The 19584-nt window shown below is 38.0% G+C and overlaps 2 protein-coding genes across 3 annotated transcripts in view; one reads left to right on the forward strand and one right to left on the reverse strand.

Moving 5' to 3' along the window:
* The first annotated feature begins 203 nt into the window (after positions 1 to 203).
* LOC129785947 (uncharacterized protein K02A2.6-like) lies at positions 204 to 4912 on the forward strand. Of its 2 annotated transcripts, none has more exons than XR_008750076.1 (2): positions 204 to 4717; positions 4844 to 4883. XR_008750076.1 is itself a non-coding variant. In XM_055820628.1 (2 exons), the coding sequence occupies exon 2, from the start codon at positions 509 to 511 to the stop codon at positions 4640 to 4642; it is 4134 nt and encodes a 1377-aa protein (XP_055676603.1). In that variant the 5' UTR covers positions 205 to 311; positions 383 to 508; the 3' UTR covers positions 4643 to 4912. The 2 variants fall into 2 exon arrangements, 1 of the variants encoding a protein (XP_055676603.1); XM_055820628.1 differs by having other exon boundaries at positions 205 to 311; positions 383 to 4912.
* Positions 4913 to 8189: 3277 nt separating this feature from the next.
* The window catches only part of LOC129786068 (protein amalgam-like), a 132260-nt gene continuing 120865 nt past the window's right edge, over positions 8190 to 19584 (reverse strand). The window contains exons 8-11 of the mRNA XM_055820871.1: positions 13963 to 14084; positions 12431 to 12611; positions 12002 to 12175; positions 8190 to 10559 (exon numbers count right to left, since the gene is read on the reverse strand). Of these exons, the coding sequence (XP_055676846.1) occupies positions 10359 to 10559; positions 12002 to 12175; positions 12431 to 12611; positions 13963 to 14084 (678 nt within the window). The 3' untranslated portion in view covers positions 8190 to 10358. The remainder of the gene's footprint in view (positions 10560 to 12001; positions 12176 to 12430; positions 12612 to 13962; positions 14085 to 19584) is intronic.

A 19584-nucleotide genomic window follows, 5' to 3' on the forward strand; every position in this document is an offset into this window, starting at 1 on the left:
CGCGCGGGGTAGAAGTAAAGGTAAAAAGGTAAAACCTTTATCTCTAATAAATTCGTATATGGATGCTGTTAGGGGCGGCGCAGGCCTCTGTGTCGCCCAACAAAACAGGCGGCACATGCCTTATGCATTCCCAACTTCACTTCACACGTAAGTGCCAAACGAGTAACATCTCTCCTTACGTTTCTCAGTCAAAACATAAATTAAAATTATTATTTTTATCTCTTACGCGTGTGTGCGGTGCTGCTCCGGTGTTCCACAACGGCGACGATTCAGGATACATTAATTAATCCTTTCTACTTTATAAATAAAAGGTACGAAACCACAACAACTGGCGACGAGGATGGGATACATTAATTAATCCTTTCTACTTTATAAATAAAAGGTACGAAACCACAACAACTGGCGAACGAGGATTTGTGATCCTTGCCCACGGAAGCACACCCACCTCATCTATGTGAGGTTCCTTCTGGAATTTTCTTCAACATAACCTCACAACTACTTGGCAAAAATGGCGGAAAATGCCGCTCTTTTGGACATTCTGAGGGCAACTCAGGAGCTCCTCGCCCAGCAGCAAGCTCGCATGGATGTCTTGGAGGCTTCCTCCAAACCTCCTGCACGTCCGGAACTAACCATCGAAGCATTGGCTCCCACCATTCAAACCTTTGTTTACGATCCGGACAATGGCGTCACTTTCGATTCATGGTTTTCTCTGCACGAGGATATCTTCCGTGAGGACGCCAAATCTCTCGACGACTCAGCACGAGTGCGTCTCTTGCTCAGGAAGCTCAACCCTCAGAGCCACGAGGGCTACGTCAACTCCCTGCTACCCAAAGCTCCACGGGATTTCAATTTCGATGAAAACATTGCCAAGCTAAAAGATCTTTTCGGACGCCGTGAGTCTCTTTTTCACACACGCTGGAGGTGTCTCCAATTGCAGAAAAAGGAATCTGATGATTTCAAGACACACTCCACTCTCATCAACCGCGCATGTGAGGATTTTAAGCTCAAAGACCTCACTTCCGAGCATTTCAAGTGCTTGATTTTCATTCTCAGTCTCCGCAGTAGCAAAGACACGGAAGTACGCACACGACTTCTCCGTATGCTCGAGGTTGAGAAACCGGAAACTTTGACCCTTTCGTTCATGGCCAATGAGGCAACACGCCTTGTTAATTTGAAGACTGAAAGCGCTGCGGTGGAGTCCAAGGATTCTACACAAAACGTCTCTTCTGTCCAGCGGCATGACAAAGCATCAAAGGGGGCGTTTCCCAAAAACAAACAAGCAAAGCGCGGAAATCAACAACCTTCAAAACAGCCCAAAACTCCCTGTTGGTTCTGTGGGGGAATGCATTTCGTCAAACAATGCCCTTTCTCTCAGCATACCTGCAAGGATTGCTCACAGGTGGGCCACAAGGAAGGTTATTGCAATCAGAAGCAGCAAAAGAGCTCTCAGAACTCTAAAAAGCCACAGGGCAAACCAAATCAGCATGCTGCGAAAACCGTGAACGTCTGCGCCGTTGGAAGTGATCAGCGGAAATACGTGGACGTCTCCATCAATGCAAAACCTGTGAAACTTCTTTTCGACACTGGCGCCGATGTGACCATCATCTCAGAATCTGTGTGGCATCAGATTGGGTCACCGCTTCTGTCGCCTACTCCCACAAAGGCCACAGATGCGCAGGGGAATCAAATTCTCTTCCGTGGCGAATTCCAGTGCTCTGTGCAATTCAATGGGGATACTCAATCAGCGAGATGCCTCGTTTCGGAAGCCGACATCAATGTGTTTGGGGTTGAGTGGATCAATGTGTTCAGTCTCTGGGACGCACCACTCTCATCACTTTGCCATGTCAGTACTGTGTCAACGGAGGACGTGGTCTCATCCCTCAAGGCTTCCTTCCCGGATGTTTTCTCTAACACACTGGGAAAATGCACAAAATTTCAGCCTCATCTACAACTGAAGCCAGCAGTGGTTCCAGTTTTCAGGCCAAAACGATCTGTGCCATTTCACGTCATGGATCTGGTGGAAGAGGAGCTACAAAGGTTGCTCAACCTTGGCATCATCACTCCTGTGGACTACAGTGAATATGCTGCTCCTATTGTTGTTGTCCGGAAACCAAATGGCTCAATCAGAATCTGTGCAGATTACTCCACCGGACTCAATAGCAATCTCGAAACCCACCACTACCCAATCCCCACTCCTGATCAAATTTTCGCTACACTGTCGACATGCTCAGTGTTCAGCCAAATTGATCTATCGGATGCTTATCTACAAATTGAAATGGATGAAGATTCCCGGAAACTTCTCACAATCAATACACACAGAGGACTCTTCACATTCAACCGCCTCTGTCCGGGAGTGAAATCCGCACCTGGCATTTTTCAGCAAATCATCGAGACCATGCTCGCAGGCATCAGTGGGGTACATGCCTATTTCGATGATGTGCTCATAGCATCCCGATCCAAGGAGGAACATCAGAAAACTCTCATTCAAGTCTTCAAGCGGCTCAGTCAACGTCCAGACCCTGGCAAAGTGGCTGCCATTGTGAACATGCCAGCCCCAAAAGACATTCCTCAGCTCAGATCCTTTCTGGGCGCAATCACCTTTTATGCAAGGTTCGTTGAATCTCTCAGCACCATCAGGGCACCACTCGATCAATTGCTTCAGAAGGGTGTCAAATGGAATTGGACGGAACGGTGTCAGAGGGCATTCGACCAGGTCAAGCGTATTCTGTCCTCAGACCTCCTACTGACACACTACAATCCAGACCTTCCCATCACTGTTGCTGCAGATGCCAGTGAGACCGGAATTGGATGTGTAGCCTATCATACAATGGAGAATGGGCAGCTCAAAGCGTTTTATCACGCATCTCGTACCTTGACAAACGCAGAGAAGAACTACTCTCAATCAGACAAGGAAGGCCTAGCTCTGGTTTACGCAGTGAAAAAGTTCCACACTTACATCTACGGGAGAAAGTTCATTCTGCAAACGGATCACAAGCCGCTTCTCTCAATTTTCGGCTCTAAGAAGGGAGTGCCAGTGCAGACTGCAAACCGACTTCAACGTTGGGCTCTCATCTTGCTCGCGTACGACTTTGACATCCAGTACATCCCAACAAATGACTTTGGTGGCGCTGATGTACTCAGCCGTTTGATTCAGCAGCAGAAGGCAAACGATGAGGAGTTCGTTATCGCAATGGTTAACGAAGAGGTCAACATTGACAGCATTCTCATCAACGATGTCAACAAAAAGTTCCCAGTCACTTTCAAAATGTTGGAAACTGCCACTCTTTCATCTCCGACTCTCCAAGAAGTCGCGGACTATGTCCGCAACGGGTGGCCACGCTCAACAGCAAATTTTTCTCCGGAAGTGGCAAACTATCACAAGTTTCGCGATTCCCTCACCCTCGTCCAGAACTGCATTGTCTACAGGGATCGCATCGTCGTACCACCTACACTGAGGAGCGCAATTCTCAAGCAGCTGCACGATGCTCATCCGGGTATCAATCGCATGAAGGCGTTGGCTCGTTCATACGTTTTCTGGCCTCACATGGACACAGAAATTGAAAATGTAGTCAAATCCTGCTCCAAATGTGCTGCAGTTGCCAAAAATCCGATCAAATTCAATCTTTCCTCATGGCCCCTTGCCACAAGGCCATGGCAGAGGGTACATGCTGACTACGCAGGGCCTATCGATGGTCAATGGTTCCTGGTTCTCGTGGATGCACACTCAAAGTGGCCAGAAGTCTACGCTACTACATCCACAACATCATCTGCTACAATTTCCAAAATCTTAGATGCTTGTGCTCGTCTTGGTTTCATGGAAACGCTTGTGACAGACAACGGACCTCAATTTACAAGCACAGAATTTGCAGAATTCTGTCAGCTTCGCGGAATCAAACATGTGACCACAGCGCCATTTCACCCCCAGAGCAACGGCCTCGCAGAACGTTTTGTAGACACTCTGAAGCGTTCACTCTCAAAGCTCTCTGGGGAGCACAACATTCAGGCAGCTCTTGCAAAGTTCCTAATGTCTTACCGATGTACACCAAACGTGAACTCATTCAATGGATCTTCACCAGCCGAGATCATGCTTGGACGATCTCTGCGCAACACTCTTTCTCTCACACAACCTCCTGCCGACCATGGTGACCTTCAGCGAAACACAGCTATGGAACAACAGTTCAACAAAAAGCACGGCGCCAAGGATCGTTCATTTACAAGGGGGGAGGAAGTCATGGCAAAATGCTTCCGCCGGAACCAATCTTTTTGGGCTCCTGGAGAAATTGTCGAGAAGAGGGGCCGTGTTATGTACAATGTGCGAATCTTCCTGGAACATGGAACCAAGCTCATTCGAAGTCACATCAATCAGCTTCGACCACGCTTCGCCACAATGGACACGTCATCTCCTTCTCCTCCAACTGAAGATCACCCAAACTCCATACCGTTTGATTTCGACTATGGTCTTCATCCACCTGAGTCAGCTGATCAAACACCGGCAACAGTTGATGTCCCAGCGCGTCCTCAGCCTCAACGTCGACCCTATCGGAACCCCAGGCTTCCTACTCGCTCATCTCCTCCGGTACTCCGTTCTCGGATTCCCAGGCCACAGCTGCCAGCGTCAGCTCATCAAGGGGGGAGGTGTTAGGGGCGGCGCAGGCCTCTGTGTCGCCCAACAAAACAGGCGGCACATGCCTTATGCATTCCCAACTTCACTTCACACGTAAGTGCCAAACGAGTAACATCTCTCCTTACGTTTCTCAGTCAAAACATAAATTAAAATTATTATTTTTATCTCTTACGCGTGTGTGCGGTGCTGCTCCGGTGTTCCACAACGGCGACGATTCAGGATACATTAATTAATCCTTTCTACTTTATAAATAAAAGGTACGAAACCACAACAGATGCCAACCGTGTAATCCCCTTGGCTTCTTTAATGTCCAATTTAAAGGCATCCCGGTGGGACAAAAAAGGGCCATTGGGGAGAAAAAAGTAAGATATCAAATTTTCCTTCACTCCTTAATCACTCTCCTATTTTTACGACCATGGTGGATTTTCCTCCATTAGGAAGCAATCCAGAATCGACCCCGGATACTAGGCCTCCCCAAATAACCAAGCACGCACACCGACTTCCATTCCAGTGGGGTGGGTGGATGTGAGAAGGTGGGTGGGAAACGAGAGAAAATTGAAATAGTATTTTAGCCCCTGTGCGGTGGGAAAATCGGAGGAGTGCAAAAGGGGTTGGAATTGAATAACCATTAATCATAAAGCAAACCCACGGAAATCCCAGGAAGAGGAAATATCCACGTGCGAGTGGCGAATGAGGCCAAACTTTAGTTTTACGAACGACAAAATTCAGCTCGATGTTCTTCTTTTTTGTGTGTGCAAAAACGATGTTGTGCTTAAATCAAATAAGTATGTTTCGCTCATAAAATATGAACTAAAAATTTAAATTTTGTAAATTCTGCTCTAGATTTTCTTTACTAGAAAAGTCAGAGAATGTTTTAAATATTCGATGCGTACGTACATATTTTAAGAATATTCAAAATAACAGATTAATTTTTTATTAAAGGAGTTCATTCAATTCTGTGTGGAAAAATTTCTCATCCGATGAAATAATTAGAATACACGTAAATTGTAGAGAATAAAAAGGAATAAGTAAACTCTAAACAGTTTTTACATTTTGCAGTGGAATTAGCTGGCTGGGAAAGACAGGAAATATCTGCCTGAAAATGTAAAAATGACGTCATAGTATAGGAGAGAGCAGGGTTAAAAAGTTGCTAAATGAGTTGAAAAAAGCTCAAAATATCATATTTCCCAAACAGATAAAGCGAAATGTATGGCTCATTTCATTAGAACTTATTTTGACCTAAAAGTCTTTTTCAGGTCATTTTATGCTATCCAATTTGAGCTTTTTCCAAATCCTTAAGTAACATTTTTGCCCCGCTTTCCTCTAATGTTTTTGTCTATATTAATGCATGAAACTTTTCTTCGCTGAATTTAATGGAAAATGGGAAATCAGTTTGGTCATTTCTTTATTTTATTCTGTAAATGATTACGCGTCCCTAACCTATCCTAATTGCCTCAATGTTGGGGCTTTTCTATCCTGAAATAAATAAACTCATTTAAATTCAAACTCATTTTTAAGCTTAAATTTAGATTATGTGTTTTAAAGCAAATTTAATAATGTGCTGATCCGCACAGTTTCAGTATAATTATCTTCAATTTTTCTTGCCTACATGTCGGACCTAATTCTCAAGAAAACTTCCTGATGGGGTACTTTCTAAACAATGCCCAACTGTTCGGTGTGAGTATGTACTTACAAAGTAATTCCTCGTAATTTGTAGACTGTTGTGGAAGTGCTTCAAATACAATGAACTGAATTCACCACAGCATGGGTGGGATGGTGCAAAAAAAAAAAACGAGGAGGAAAAGCTTATACGAAGGAAGCTCAAAGAGGCGGCAAATGGGAGGAAAAAAACAATTACAGGTGATCCCCCCTTTAGTCCCCAAATTGATTTACAAGCAACAACCAACCCCCAGGAATGAATGTGGGTTACGTTTTGGAAAATAAATTGTGTATAGAGAACTTTTAATTTAGCACTTTTTCCTCTCTGAAAGATTTTTTCCCACACACACACCATTTTTTTCGCTCTCTCGCTTTTTCTGCTGTGTGAGTGATTTAGAAGAATGGGCATGAGAAAAATTTAATTTTCTGTGTCCCCTCGCGATGGTATCATACAATTTTCTAATTGAATTGTTCCTCCAGGAGAACGCGCGCTTTGCACTGAGGAAGTGGGTTGAATGGAATTTTTTTAAAGGGTTTTTTTTTCACACAAAACTTGAGAGATGATTTCCACTTCCTCCATCTACCCGATGGCAGCTTTTGCACCACTCTGTTGAATTAATTGACCTAAAGGGATTTTTGAGGAAAAAATGTGCTCGTTTCTCGGAATTTAAAGTCTTTGTTGGATTTTTCAATTGATGGGGTTATATATACTTTAAAAGCTTTAAGCTTCTAAGCTACATTTAAGTATCTGGAGTATTTCATTAATATTGATGCACATTTAAGTTATTAAATTATGCAAAAATAGCAAAACAATGTAACTGCATCAATTTTCTAATACGGGCGGGACACTTATTCCATATTTTATGCATAAACTCCTTTTATAAATATCAATACTTAATACGCATATACGAAAAACAACTCAATGATGCTAGAAAAGCGTTCTAAAATTTGCATAAAATGCTTCAAAATCATATTTTATTAAGCAAGCTAGAGGCATATGACCTGGGAAAATTCATCTATAGATATTACATTGAAAACTTTGGATGTGGTATGGAGTTGCTTTTTGAAATTATAGATGAAAGTTTACAAAACCAATGCAAATATAATCGGTCTAACTTTCACAGTTTTGAATACATTATTGCTTTCCAATTATTAAGCCCGACTTTTAGCAAACAATTTGGCTAAAGTGTTGCAGAAAATAGCGTTATACAGCAAATACCCCCGGAGGAAACTCGTGTAAATTTACAATTTTGTTTTTCCATATAATAGTGTAGAAAACATAGGGTATGTTGTGCACAGTGACATGTGAGTAGTATGAGAAAATTGCAGCAATTATCCAGTGTGGTGTGAATTATTGAAAAATTTCCGAGAATAGGAAAAGAGCATTCAACACAAGTATTCGTTGCAGAATGTGCGCGAATGGGGAAATGGCCGAGTATTAGAGAAGAGTTGTTGTAAATTATTTACCTTATTTATTTATTTTATCGTTTAGACACTTACATTTAATGGTATGTTTTAGTATATTTCCTTACAGCTATATTATTCCTAAAATTACGATAAATTACTTCTCAAATTAAAAGCTAATTTTCCTTTAAGTATTTAAGGTACATCCATATAAAAAGTTTTTGTATTTACACCATGGATTTAATTTTTCTCTTTTTTTGCAATCTCGATTTTTCCCCACAATTAAAATTGTTTTTGACATTGCGTGTTTAATTACTCGATATTTACAAAATTTTCTTTTTTTATTCCTTAATTTTGGGGGTGGTTCTTTTGGAATGTTTTTTTTGATATTTCTAAAAATTACTTTCATAAATAATTTAATCAATTTTTCAATTTTTTAAATGCTTTTTTCCCTTAAAAATTTTCATAAATGTTGACTACTTACAATAATTTTTTCTCTTCATCTTTCCCAAAATTAACAGACTTGTTGAGAAATTCCAAGAAATTGGAATTGATTTAATGGATTGAATATACTCAAAATTCATGTGCTTGTGGTTCTATTTCCTAAATTTACTTTTATTTGTGATTTCTATAGTTTTTTTCTTCACCTATTAAACCTTTAGTGGATTATGCTATTTGCTTTTTTTTTTACAAAGTCCCCGTGATGTTTACTCAATGATGGTGTTTTCATCATTTTATGACTTTTCCAACAAACTAGCTCTATTTTCGAATTCTTATCACATAATAATTTCTCCATTCCACGCCTTTTCCAATGATGTCATATATGAGATTAATTTTCACAAGTTTCTCTAATTCTTTCCTGAAATTTCTTCCTTCGAAAAAAGTTAAGTTAGTGAGGAGAAAATTTCATGGAAAAAACTCTTTCAATTTATTTTATGATTTCAAATAATATTGTTTGGGAGTGATTTTTTGATTTCTTTTGTGTTTCTTTAGCGGTAACAAAAGGGTTTTCTTCGGAGAAATTTCTAATCACTTTGTCCTGAACTTTTGACACTCTGTTGAGCTTTTGAGAAAGGTGAGAATTAATAGTTTTATAAACTTCAGCGAAAATTTAATCGAAATTTAGATAGTTTGTCATGATTTTTTTTGCAAAGTAAAATTTATTACTGTTACAAAATTAATTATTTTCTGACTAAATGTAATTTAATATGAAATTATTTTGAATTTATTTCCTGTTTAAATATTTTTTATACACGAGAAATACTCTTTAAGACTCAAATGAATCCATTTTACAACTTCACAGCAAAAAACGTTGGGAAAAAATCAACAATTTCAGGTGAAGTTGTCGCTTTTTCTTCAACAAAAGTGACTCGTTGCGAAGGAATGAAGGTAAAAAAAAACTCCCGGAGGTTTCATGTCGCTGTGTTACCTTTCCTTGCTCTCAACTTTTGGTGTTCATTTGACAATCATAAATGAATTTGATTGACATGTTTCGCTTCCTTGGGCTCCTCTCTTGCTTCCCGAAACAACCCAAAGAGTACCTTCATTAGTGAGACATTCTCATCTCTATTTCCCTTCCACACAGTTTGGTTTCCATGCTACGAAACTTTAACTATTTCGAATAAACTAGCACGGGCTTTCGGATGTTGCCGGTTTTTTTCTCCTTCAACATAAAAAGGAATATTTACTCTCTTCTCCTCACTAACTTGCATTGCGTCACACGAAAAGCGAGATGGTAGTGCTGGGGTGTAACGAAATTATCTCACATTTTGCCGGAAGTGTTGAAATTATTAATTAATGTTTTTACTTGGAATTTTTGTAGCGTGTTTTTTTATAATTAAATTTACGTTTAATTTATTTTCATTCTCTGCATTTTTTCCTCTTCTCCTTAAATTATATTCCTATATATTCTTTTTTTTTGCTTTACCGGTTGAGTCAACTTGTCTATTTACATTTTTGCTTAAATATTATGATAGTAAACAGTTTACATTATGTCTTTTTTTATCGCTCTCTTTTCTCACCTTGTGCCGACATAATAATCATTCCGGTATTTCTATTTTCTCTTTGTATTCCCACTCAAATATATATAATTCTATTTAAAGTCTGTAATCTTTCAAAATTATTCCTTATTTCTCTAAAATACAATTCTTCTTTTTTTTTTTTAATAATTACTTTTACAAATTCATTTATCTCACTTCAATTACAAACGATTGGGTGACCATTTTTTAGGGGAGGATTTTTAATATACTTTTCTTTTGTCCTTTAATCACTTAAAACTTGATTGGGAAGGATGTTGGTACACGAAAAGGATTTTTTTTCTATTGAATCATTTCACAGAATCAACATCGCATAATTCGTACACGCGTCTTATGAGCTAAAATGTTTTCTTTTCTTCTTTTATTTAATTTTATTATAGGTAGAGAATTTTCTTAAAATCACGTGAGAAAGTTTGGTTTAGAAATTGAAAAGGGTTTTCATTATAGGATGTTTGTTTGTTTGTTAAAACTATTCGCAAAATGGGATTTATTTTCTATATAAATAAAAATATTTTCAATTCAGGGATTTTCTCTATCGCACTATTTTCTCTCTCTTTCTCTCTCTCTCTGTAAATTCTAAAATTTAGTACTTATCCTCGGCAATATGAAGTGCTGCAGATTTATCGGATGGCTCCTCACACGTGACCGAGGGTGTAGTGGGTGGTAAGTAGCAATGTCAGGACACCCACAAGGAAGTGCTGACACGAATTGAGCGTCCTCTTGGTAACTGTGCTACTACCTCTACTCCGTGATGTTGAACTCGCCACAAGCTCCATATCCTCGAGTCGTGGCTCCGAGGAGCTTCGTTGTGTGTAGAATTGAAATATGTCACTCACCTGTGAAAGTAGGTTAAACTCAAGCTTTACAAGCTGTGCTTCGTGATGGAAAAATTGCTATTAAATCATTATTATTTAATGTTGACAATCTAGGATTATCCCCGTGTGATTAATTTTATCGACAAATTGCACGCGCGCGCTATGCCAAACTTTAAATAAAAATGAGATGCCTTCCATGAACAACGTGGGTGCGGGGGCGGAAAAGCAATGAAAAATGTTCTCTCTCTTGAAATTTTCATACAAACCATTTTAATATAAAATTTCCTCTTGTCTCTTGCACTTCGGGGAAAAACTAATTTAATCATTTTATACAATCACAAAGTTTTTGTCAATAAGGAAGGAAGCTTTATTAATTTTAAATTTCAATAAAAATGTATTTAGATGTTAAAAATGGTTTTTTAAATAAAATTTAAACAGTCCAGGAAAAAAATATTTTAATGAAAATAACAAAAAATTGTTTTTTTTTCTGTAAATTTTACCTTCAATGAAAAGTCTACAAAAGGACAAATTTTAGCAATATCATTTACGAAATTAAACAACGCTGTAATTTATGTTGTTATCTATAAATTAGTTTTCTTAAAAAATCGTTCTGAAGTAGTTGCTTAACACTTGGAGGACTTTACTGGTAATCACTGCCAAATTGACTTTTTTAAACCGCCATAGATTAAAATCTATCCACCTTATCTTGATAATTTCTACATCTATGTGTAGGCGGATTCAAATACAACAAGTTCGTCAAAAGAAAATCCGGAAAAACGTTTTTCTTATAATAGAAAATTAAGCTCAAAGTTTGAGGTTAGAAATTCGAGTCCTCCAAGTGTTAAATAACATTTATTGTAAAGTAGATTTCCTCCCGGTGAAAAAGAGAAAATAACGACGCCATCGAAGGAACAAAATCCTTCTTTTTTTTTACACTTTTCTCTTCAAATTCAAGGAACAAATTGACGATATATGTAGGTCTTCCCCGTGGCGGCGATTACATTTTCCCATTTGCTTGGAGGTGAATTCTCTAAAAGCAATCTACACGTGGAAATCGCGTGGTATCATCTCAAGAGCCAACGAGTCGCGTGTTTTTGTCAGATTCAGCTGATGCGACCAGCAAAAATGGGCGAAAACATCCCAAAAGAATGTCTTAAATGTTGCAAAGGCAAAGGTTATCGGATATGTGGGAATGTTTCATGTGGGAAAGAAGTGCGGAGGAGGGGGTAGAAAAGTTTATGCTGTCGCTAACTCCCCGAGTCAATTTAATATTGTCTGTAGTGGTGGTGGTATAGAAAATCCCTGCGAGAGTGGTTTGCTCCGGGGAGGATTTGAAAATGTGGGTCGAGTTCGTCACGCCGGGGGATTGTAAGCGTCACGGCGTCTTGGGAACGTATATATTCAACATACTAGCATATTATTTTCCTAGGCGGGACAAAACACTAAAATGCAGTGATATTTACCTCATTCCATCCATATCGATTCTTTGCCTGCACAATCCCTTCATACACCGAAGATGGCTGAAGACCACGCAGGTGGAATGACATTATGTGCTCACTGGGTTCCGGTGAAGATCTTGGCGTTGGGGTCAGGATCACGTCATGCCATCGACCTGGCTGCTGGAATGTGTCGTTCATCTAATCATTCGCACCGAAGATTAATGAGTTGAATCGAGCAATTTTCACGTTGCCAATCCCAAAGTCGGGGTGGGAGTATTATTAATTATTCATCCGGAAAGTCGAGGGGTGGTAACGTCAGGGGGGTAGATTGAAAAAAGAGAACATAAAGGGGGTGTTGTATACTTATAAATCAATATAAAGTGTCTATGTATGAAATGGCTAAAACCAAACTTGATTGTTTGCTCATAAAGTAAAACTTGTGTGCACACTAACCAGCAACTTCCTGTAGAGAAGTCGAACTTCTTGAAGTGGTGGGTAGCTCATTACCTTCCACGTCATGTTGTAAGAATCCACAAACCTACTCCATGGCGGCGAAATGAACTCAGCGGGGCCTGGACGACCAGATACTTCCATGTACTTCTTGGCACGCCCCAGGGAGTTGTCAGCCACACAGCTAAAGTATTTTTTTTAAAGAAAAAAGAAGGCAAAATTAGTCCAATATTCCTTTTCCCATAAAAGTACAAACTTCTCTCTCTCTTCCTCTGTTTTTGACCACTCTTATAACTAAATTCAATCCCTTCCATGAGTGTCACAAAGTTACATCGAGAGTGTGACTAATTTTCCCAACTCTTTGCCACTTCTTTCAATCATCCAGCATTCCATGGTTCTACCACCCTTCCTCAGCATGCGGTACCTATATCAAATGCAATATGTATTGCCCTTGCTGGAATATTTCAGTGGGAACTTTCACAAAATTCTTTAACTATTTTGATAGCATTTCCAAACTTGCTAAATTACCTCTCTCACTCCCTTTCCCCCTAATACTTTAATAGCATTTAAGCGAAACCTTTTTAGGGTAATGTTAACTTGCTTTTCGTGGGAATAACCGTACATTACATAAACCGATTATGTAATTTAGCTTACTAACTACATAATAGTTATTAGAGTTATTTATGTATACGTCGTTAAAGTTAAATTCTTCTTTTCCATCTTTAATATTTGGGACCGAGAAAATTTCTTGCATAGATTTAAAAGGAATTTTCAACTAAAAAATTATTTTTGTTACCTAATTTAAAGTCTGCAAATTTTAGCAATTTCAATTACAAAATGTTGATAATTTGTTAATAGATTATTTGAATAATTAGCTTTTAAACTTATCATTATTTTATAATCAGAATGAATTTAATTTTGTGCTGCAATTCAATTAAATAGCATGTTGATTAAATATTAAATTGTTTTAAAATTATTTAGCTAATTAGCAACATTTATCAATATTTAACGATTTTATTGAAAATTCGTGAACATGGGAAAATTTTAATCTTCTAATCAGGGGGTATAGCTGACCAATGTCAAATGAGCTAAAGTTATTAGATTTTGTTGCTAATTCTATAGTTTCACTTTCGAGTAGATTAACATTTAGTGCACAATGAAAGGGGAGTCATCTCATAATAAAATTTAATCATTGAATTTTAGCAATGGTATACAATCATTTAGCGAGTGTTTTTGACACACATTTTCACAATCAATGTTATTAATAAATTACTTAAAGTGTAAACTGTTGCGGTGAATGAAGGGAAAATTGAGCTAAATATCAACAATATTCCACAATGTGCTCCAATGTATAGAGTGGGCGAGTAATTTTGTAGCATATTGAAACATGAATGAATGCGGAGAGGTCTCTCCATTGAGATGAGGACATAAATGAAGGTTGTTCAATTTGTGTGTTGTATCTGATGTTTGTAATTTGAGGTGATGAAATAAATTAAGCAAAATAGGGTGGCTCTTTTGGTTGATTTACAACTCACCTGTAATTACCAAAGTCCTCCGATTGTACATGCTTTATGCTGAGAGTGTGCTTATTTCCCCGCGATGACATCACACGCCTATCTGTGGGCTGAATTGGGAAGGAATTCTGGAACCAGGACACCTGAAAAGGAGAGAAAGAACGAAAAAAAAGGTTGGTAAAAGAGGAGAATTATTTATTCATTCGTGCTTTTGTTCTCTTGGTGCCCTCTCCTAAAATTTGTCATCTGCCTCGTGGGTTTGTCGAGACCGGGGCTCAGGTGCCTGACGGGGGCGTTTTTGGGGGTGGGTGGTGAATTGAAGTGGGTTGGCTGGAATGTGATTCATAAGACTGAAAAACCCTTTTTTATCCATTCCCCCCACCAGCACTTCGGGATATTATCTCAGAAACTTTCATCATTCACCCCCAAACCTCATCGACAAAATATCACACTTTCGAGGTTCACTTAGAAGCAACCGCACTGACAACATTTTATACTACACGGCTACAAATAGTGTGAGGCTTTCACGTAGCACCTGGGAATAGCACTCAAACAAAATATATAGAAGAAAGTGCTTTCGAGGAAAAGAGCTTTGGGGCTTTTTTATGGACTAGAGGAAAATTTCTCCTAGATAGACTAGAAAAATTTTTTTAATCTTAGATTTGTTTCAATTTTCAACTTTTAAAGATTCTTTTAAAAGAATTAACTTTTTATTAATTTATTAACTTTTTCTTGTAAGAGTCTTGGAAAAATCAGAAAACCAAAAAAAAAGCTATGCCTTGAATTTATTTTCTGACTGTTCTTAGAGTCCTCAAGAAAAATTTAAGAACATATCATCAAACTGTTAACATGATATATGTATGTATTTATTAGAAAAAGCAATAGATTTCCCAAAAGAAAAATCTTCCAAAAATCCAAATTCCCTTTAGTGAAAAAATTGGGAACGATTTGTAACAGTGTAAACACTCTTCTGTTCCATTTTCACACGAGGAATCTTTGAATATCACTTCTCCTTGGGGAGTTCGTGGAATGATGGTTGGGCCAGAGACTGTATGTGAGGTGTCGAGGAGACGATCGGGTGCGAGAGGAAGATCCCCCCAAATACAAAGTGATTTAAAGGAGCTGAAGTAAGAGCAACCCTAAAAGCACTTTCTCGATGTATAGACTCCCTCTGAGCCGCACATGAGTTGAGGCAGCACCCCCAGAATATTTTACCCGTCTCCTCCACCGCATTCTCCTGTGTGTCCCCCAGTGTGGGAAAGAGAGACCTGATGATGGTGTGCAGAGGGCGTAGGACCGAATTGCAATATTTTGGTACACATCAGCTCTGGTGAATAATTCAACAGTGCTCTTATCCGGACGAGCAGTTTTGGGGGATGAATATCACAAGTGGATTCCATGAGGAGAGGATGAATATATCTTGTACGTTTCAACACTTAAGTCATTGCTGACTAAACTTGAATTTCTCTCATTTACCATAACTCCCCCGGCATGCTATACTACACACCTTCCAAACCTGTGAGGTTTTAGGGGTTCTCTGTCTCTCCAATATTGAGGGTAGGACAACCCCTTTCAATTGGGGTCACGCGATAAAACTGCTTTTTGGACTTTAATGACTGTGTGAGAATCATCGTGTAGACATTTTCCACAAATACCAAAACCAAAGGGAGAGACGCCGCCCACCCGCACGTATGGATGTATCAATTCATTCTATATAATCCTGGCACACATGTGGAACCATTAGCATTCAATTAAACTTTCAATTGTGGGTGGAATTTACAATTTCCACCAATTCCCTTTCTTCTTCTTCTCCACCAACACCCCACCAATCAAGCCACCACCCCCACAGGGTATAGACTCTGCGGCACAGCAAAACTTTCACCCGTAAGACCGAAATGGTTGATGAAGATTTTTGATGTTCATTTTACAACATCCCCCACAAAGCTCCATCCCCAATACACTGTGAAGTTCCTTCTCACATCCCACACATTAAAACTATCTCTCCTACATACGTAAAACGTTATAAGCATCAAACAGGAAGATAAATAATTATTTTACCGCACCCCTTTCTGCATTATTTTCTCATGATGTGGGGTTTTAATATTTTGTATGCGCAATGCATGGAGGAAGGAATTTTACGATTGCAAAATGGCTGGCAGAGGTCTTTCCAAAAATTTAATATACTCCTTGGAGGTGAACACCCCATCTCCACAAAGCATAAAGCTCAAGAAAGATGGTCTCTTTCAAGCAGCTTTGGAATTTTATTTCCATGCTCTTTTTGAAGCTATAAAATAATGCATATATGTAGTAAAAAAGTTTCAATTTTTATATGCTTTTATCTATTATTTTAAAATGTGATTAAATGTTTTGAGATAAAAATAGCAGAGGTGGGATATTAGTGAAGCATACGTTATTGTACAATAAAAATTTTAATTAGCTGTTTAATTTATTTAATTGCTAAATATTTAGATTTTGTAAAACAAGCTAATTATATGAAATATTTAATTCCATAACATTCGACAGAGGATGTTTTTCATACATATTTTAGGCCGCTAACTAATAGAATGAAACATATGTCAATAAAAATTCGCTTTTATCGAAAGCTTTTACATGTCATAGAAGCTTTATTAGATTTGATGTGATTTTTCACTTAATATTTGGTTAATCCACTCTGATTTTGCCCGAATTTTCAAGCTTAATAAATAGTTAACTAATGGATCAACATGTCTAAAAAACATTTTTTTATGAAAGTATATATTTGCATAATTTTTATTTAAATGATTTTTTTAATTTGAAATAATACATTTACAGAATAAAACTTCAAATGAAATCCGAAACGATCAAAATTAATCTAATTCTTAAACATTAGTCCTGTAAAAGCTCACAAAATGAAATTCAATCCAATGAATTCTATATAACATGTTTTTTCTACGACATAACGTAACATAAATTGATGTATAGCTACAACGCATCAATCATATTTTATTTATGTGAGAAATATTGGTGACACACACTTCATTGTCGCACTGATATAGAGTCCAAATCCAAGGGCATCCAAGAGCTTTATTAATATTTACTTTAGCGTATCATCATCAATTAAGGGATAGAGTTAAAATGGACAATGAAATGGAGTGATTCTTGCCTCTGACAAATGGATTTATGCCTCCATCATATGAGCTTGAAGAGGGACTTATGCCATTGTAAGGGAATATCCTCCCTTTTCTCTCAACTCAATTGGCAATTACTTGGGCGACCATAGAGACAACATTTATGATTTGATGGGGTGATGGAGGGTTTTATTCAGATTGTTGCATTTCTCATCTCTCTCTGTGTCTGGATTAATTCACAACAAGTCAAACACTTCCATCCAATTTTGTCATGGATGAATGTGAATTTATAATTAGTAGTTTATCGATTCTGCCCCATTGATTGCGAATTCACAATATTATTCGATTGAATGCTGCGAGAAACCTCATCATGAACGAATTGACGTATGATTTTGGCCCTATGGATGGAGGGTAGGATAAATATTGGATTTTGTGAATAATTACTCGAATTTAGCAATTTTTTAGTGTACCATTTAGGGTTTGTCTGGTGAAAAATGTGAACATGATAGGTATGGAATATAGGTAGATGTGGAGGGAACGTGGGCTGCTGGGCTTATTCAAGGTTTACATTATCTCTTCCCACATTCTCGCACTGTTTTGGCCCTAACAGCAAAATGGGGTTTGATAAATTATTCATCCCTATTTCGCAAATACACAAAGTAACAAACACGCCCCCCACCCATTTGAACTACCCCAACATAAATATATGTTGAAGTGGATTTGGGGTGACATCGGGGATGATCTGGGCCCATTGGCGGGATCTGGAAAAATTGGAAAAATAGCCTCTAGAGATGGAGAAAACCTTATCCACGTGTAAAAAAATGATGCTAAATTGAAATCCAAATATAGACAGCATATTCCACAGTATTAGAAAACTTTTCCTTATTTTCTCAATAGATTATAAATTTCAATTTCAGCCTCCGCTTGGAAACTAAATAAAATTTTCTCTACATAAATAAAATGTAGAAGAGAATAACGTAAGAATTTTTATCTAAAATTTTTATTCTTCACTGTTCCACATTTTAGCGTTTAAATGATAAAAATAAATCTTTTCATTGAGCTTTTTGAGGGAAAAGCTTGCATAATTCTCTCATATATGGCTTAAAGAGTTGGTAAATCTAGCTGAAATATCCATTTCAATACCAAACCGGAAGATTGCATGAGAGAATTCCCAACTTGTGGAAGAAATCGAGGGATGAAAAGCTAAAAGGAAGCCACCACCATCCCTCTTGGGGGCAATAAATGGTCATTATGGTAATTTTACAATTGAAAATGTTTCTACCCCTTGATATTGCTGCTCCAGTGGGAGAAATGTCGAGAAGTCATTTTAGGTCCACATCTCACCATATGAACCACCTAATATCACTTACTATTTATTCTCATGTGCCTCACAAATTTGTTAGAGTATATATATTTTTCCACCCCTCCCTTCCCCATCATGAGATCGTCTGGACCTGTATAGTGGATTTTATTTTTTGGGAGTGAATCTTATGAATTCAGGAGGTGAAACAACATACCCCAAACAGATAAATAACAATTTCTAATGGATATTTTATACAAATTATGTTCAAATATTTGATGGAGAAAATTCAAAGAGGATTCCCTCTCTCGTTCTTGCTCTATGTGTGTGCATATCTTAGCCCAGCAATGCTATATCGTAAGACATCGAACGATGAGAAATCGTTGATGCGAAATTCCGAAATAAATAATTCATTTTATTGCCAATATTCCATTTTCACGTTTAAGAGTGGCGCGTCTTGAGAAATTCCTCAGAGGGTGTTTTCTCAGCAATTTCCCGCACTCCCCGAAAATTCTCCAATGTGTGAAATTCCTACACCACCAAGCCCTCACGCCGCTGCCACCTTCTCAAAGCAGAACCCACAAGAACGCCTTCGATTTTTGGTACATACACACAGAGTTTGGGGTATTATACCCCGTGAATTTGGTGTAAATTAGGCGGAGCTCCTATGGGTGTCTCAATAGACGTTCATCCTCAATTATCCAATTTCCCTGGAGGGGCGAAAAATCCATAAATACCTCGATAATGTGATAATTCTATAATGACTCCATTGAGTACCTTTTGCGTTTCAAAAGCCAAACACTTTCCATTGCTCAACGTTCCCTTTCACATACACACACACACCTCTCCCTTTTGGCACCTTTCTCTCCTTTGGAACTTTTCAAATTAGAATTGGTAATACCTTCTGCGAATACATTAAACTTTCCAAATAAACTGCCAAAGAACACTATCTATGTGAGCATATACTTTACATAGATTTTTCACTATATTCCATACAACCTTTCCCTTTTGAACTTAAAGTACCTACTTTGTGATTTTTTTTTCACTGCGAGGGAAATCCCTTTGAATAATCTTATGTATACCTACCTAATTTTCACAGAGATTTTAGGTTTATTTTCTTTAGAATTTTACAAAGAAAGTACTTTATTAAAAGCTTTAATTTTGTGTGAGAAAATTTATGAATTTTATCGTAATTTTATTTAATTTCGAGAAGAAAAAAAAAATCAAGATAAGTTC

Source organism: Lutzomyia longipalpis, chromosome 1 (assembly GCF_024334085.1).
Source record: "Lutzomyia longipalpis isolate SR_M1_2022 chromosome 1, ASM2433408v1".
Classification (NCBI taxonomy): Eukaryota; Metazoa; Arthropoda; class Insecta; order Diptera; family Psychodidae; genus Lutzomyia; species Lutzomyia longipalpis.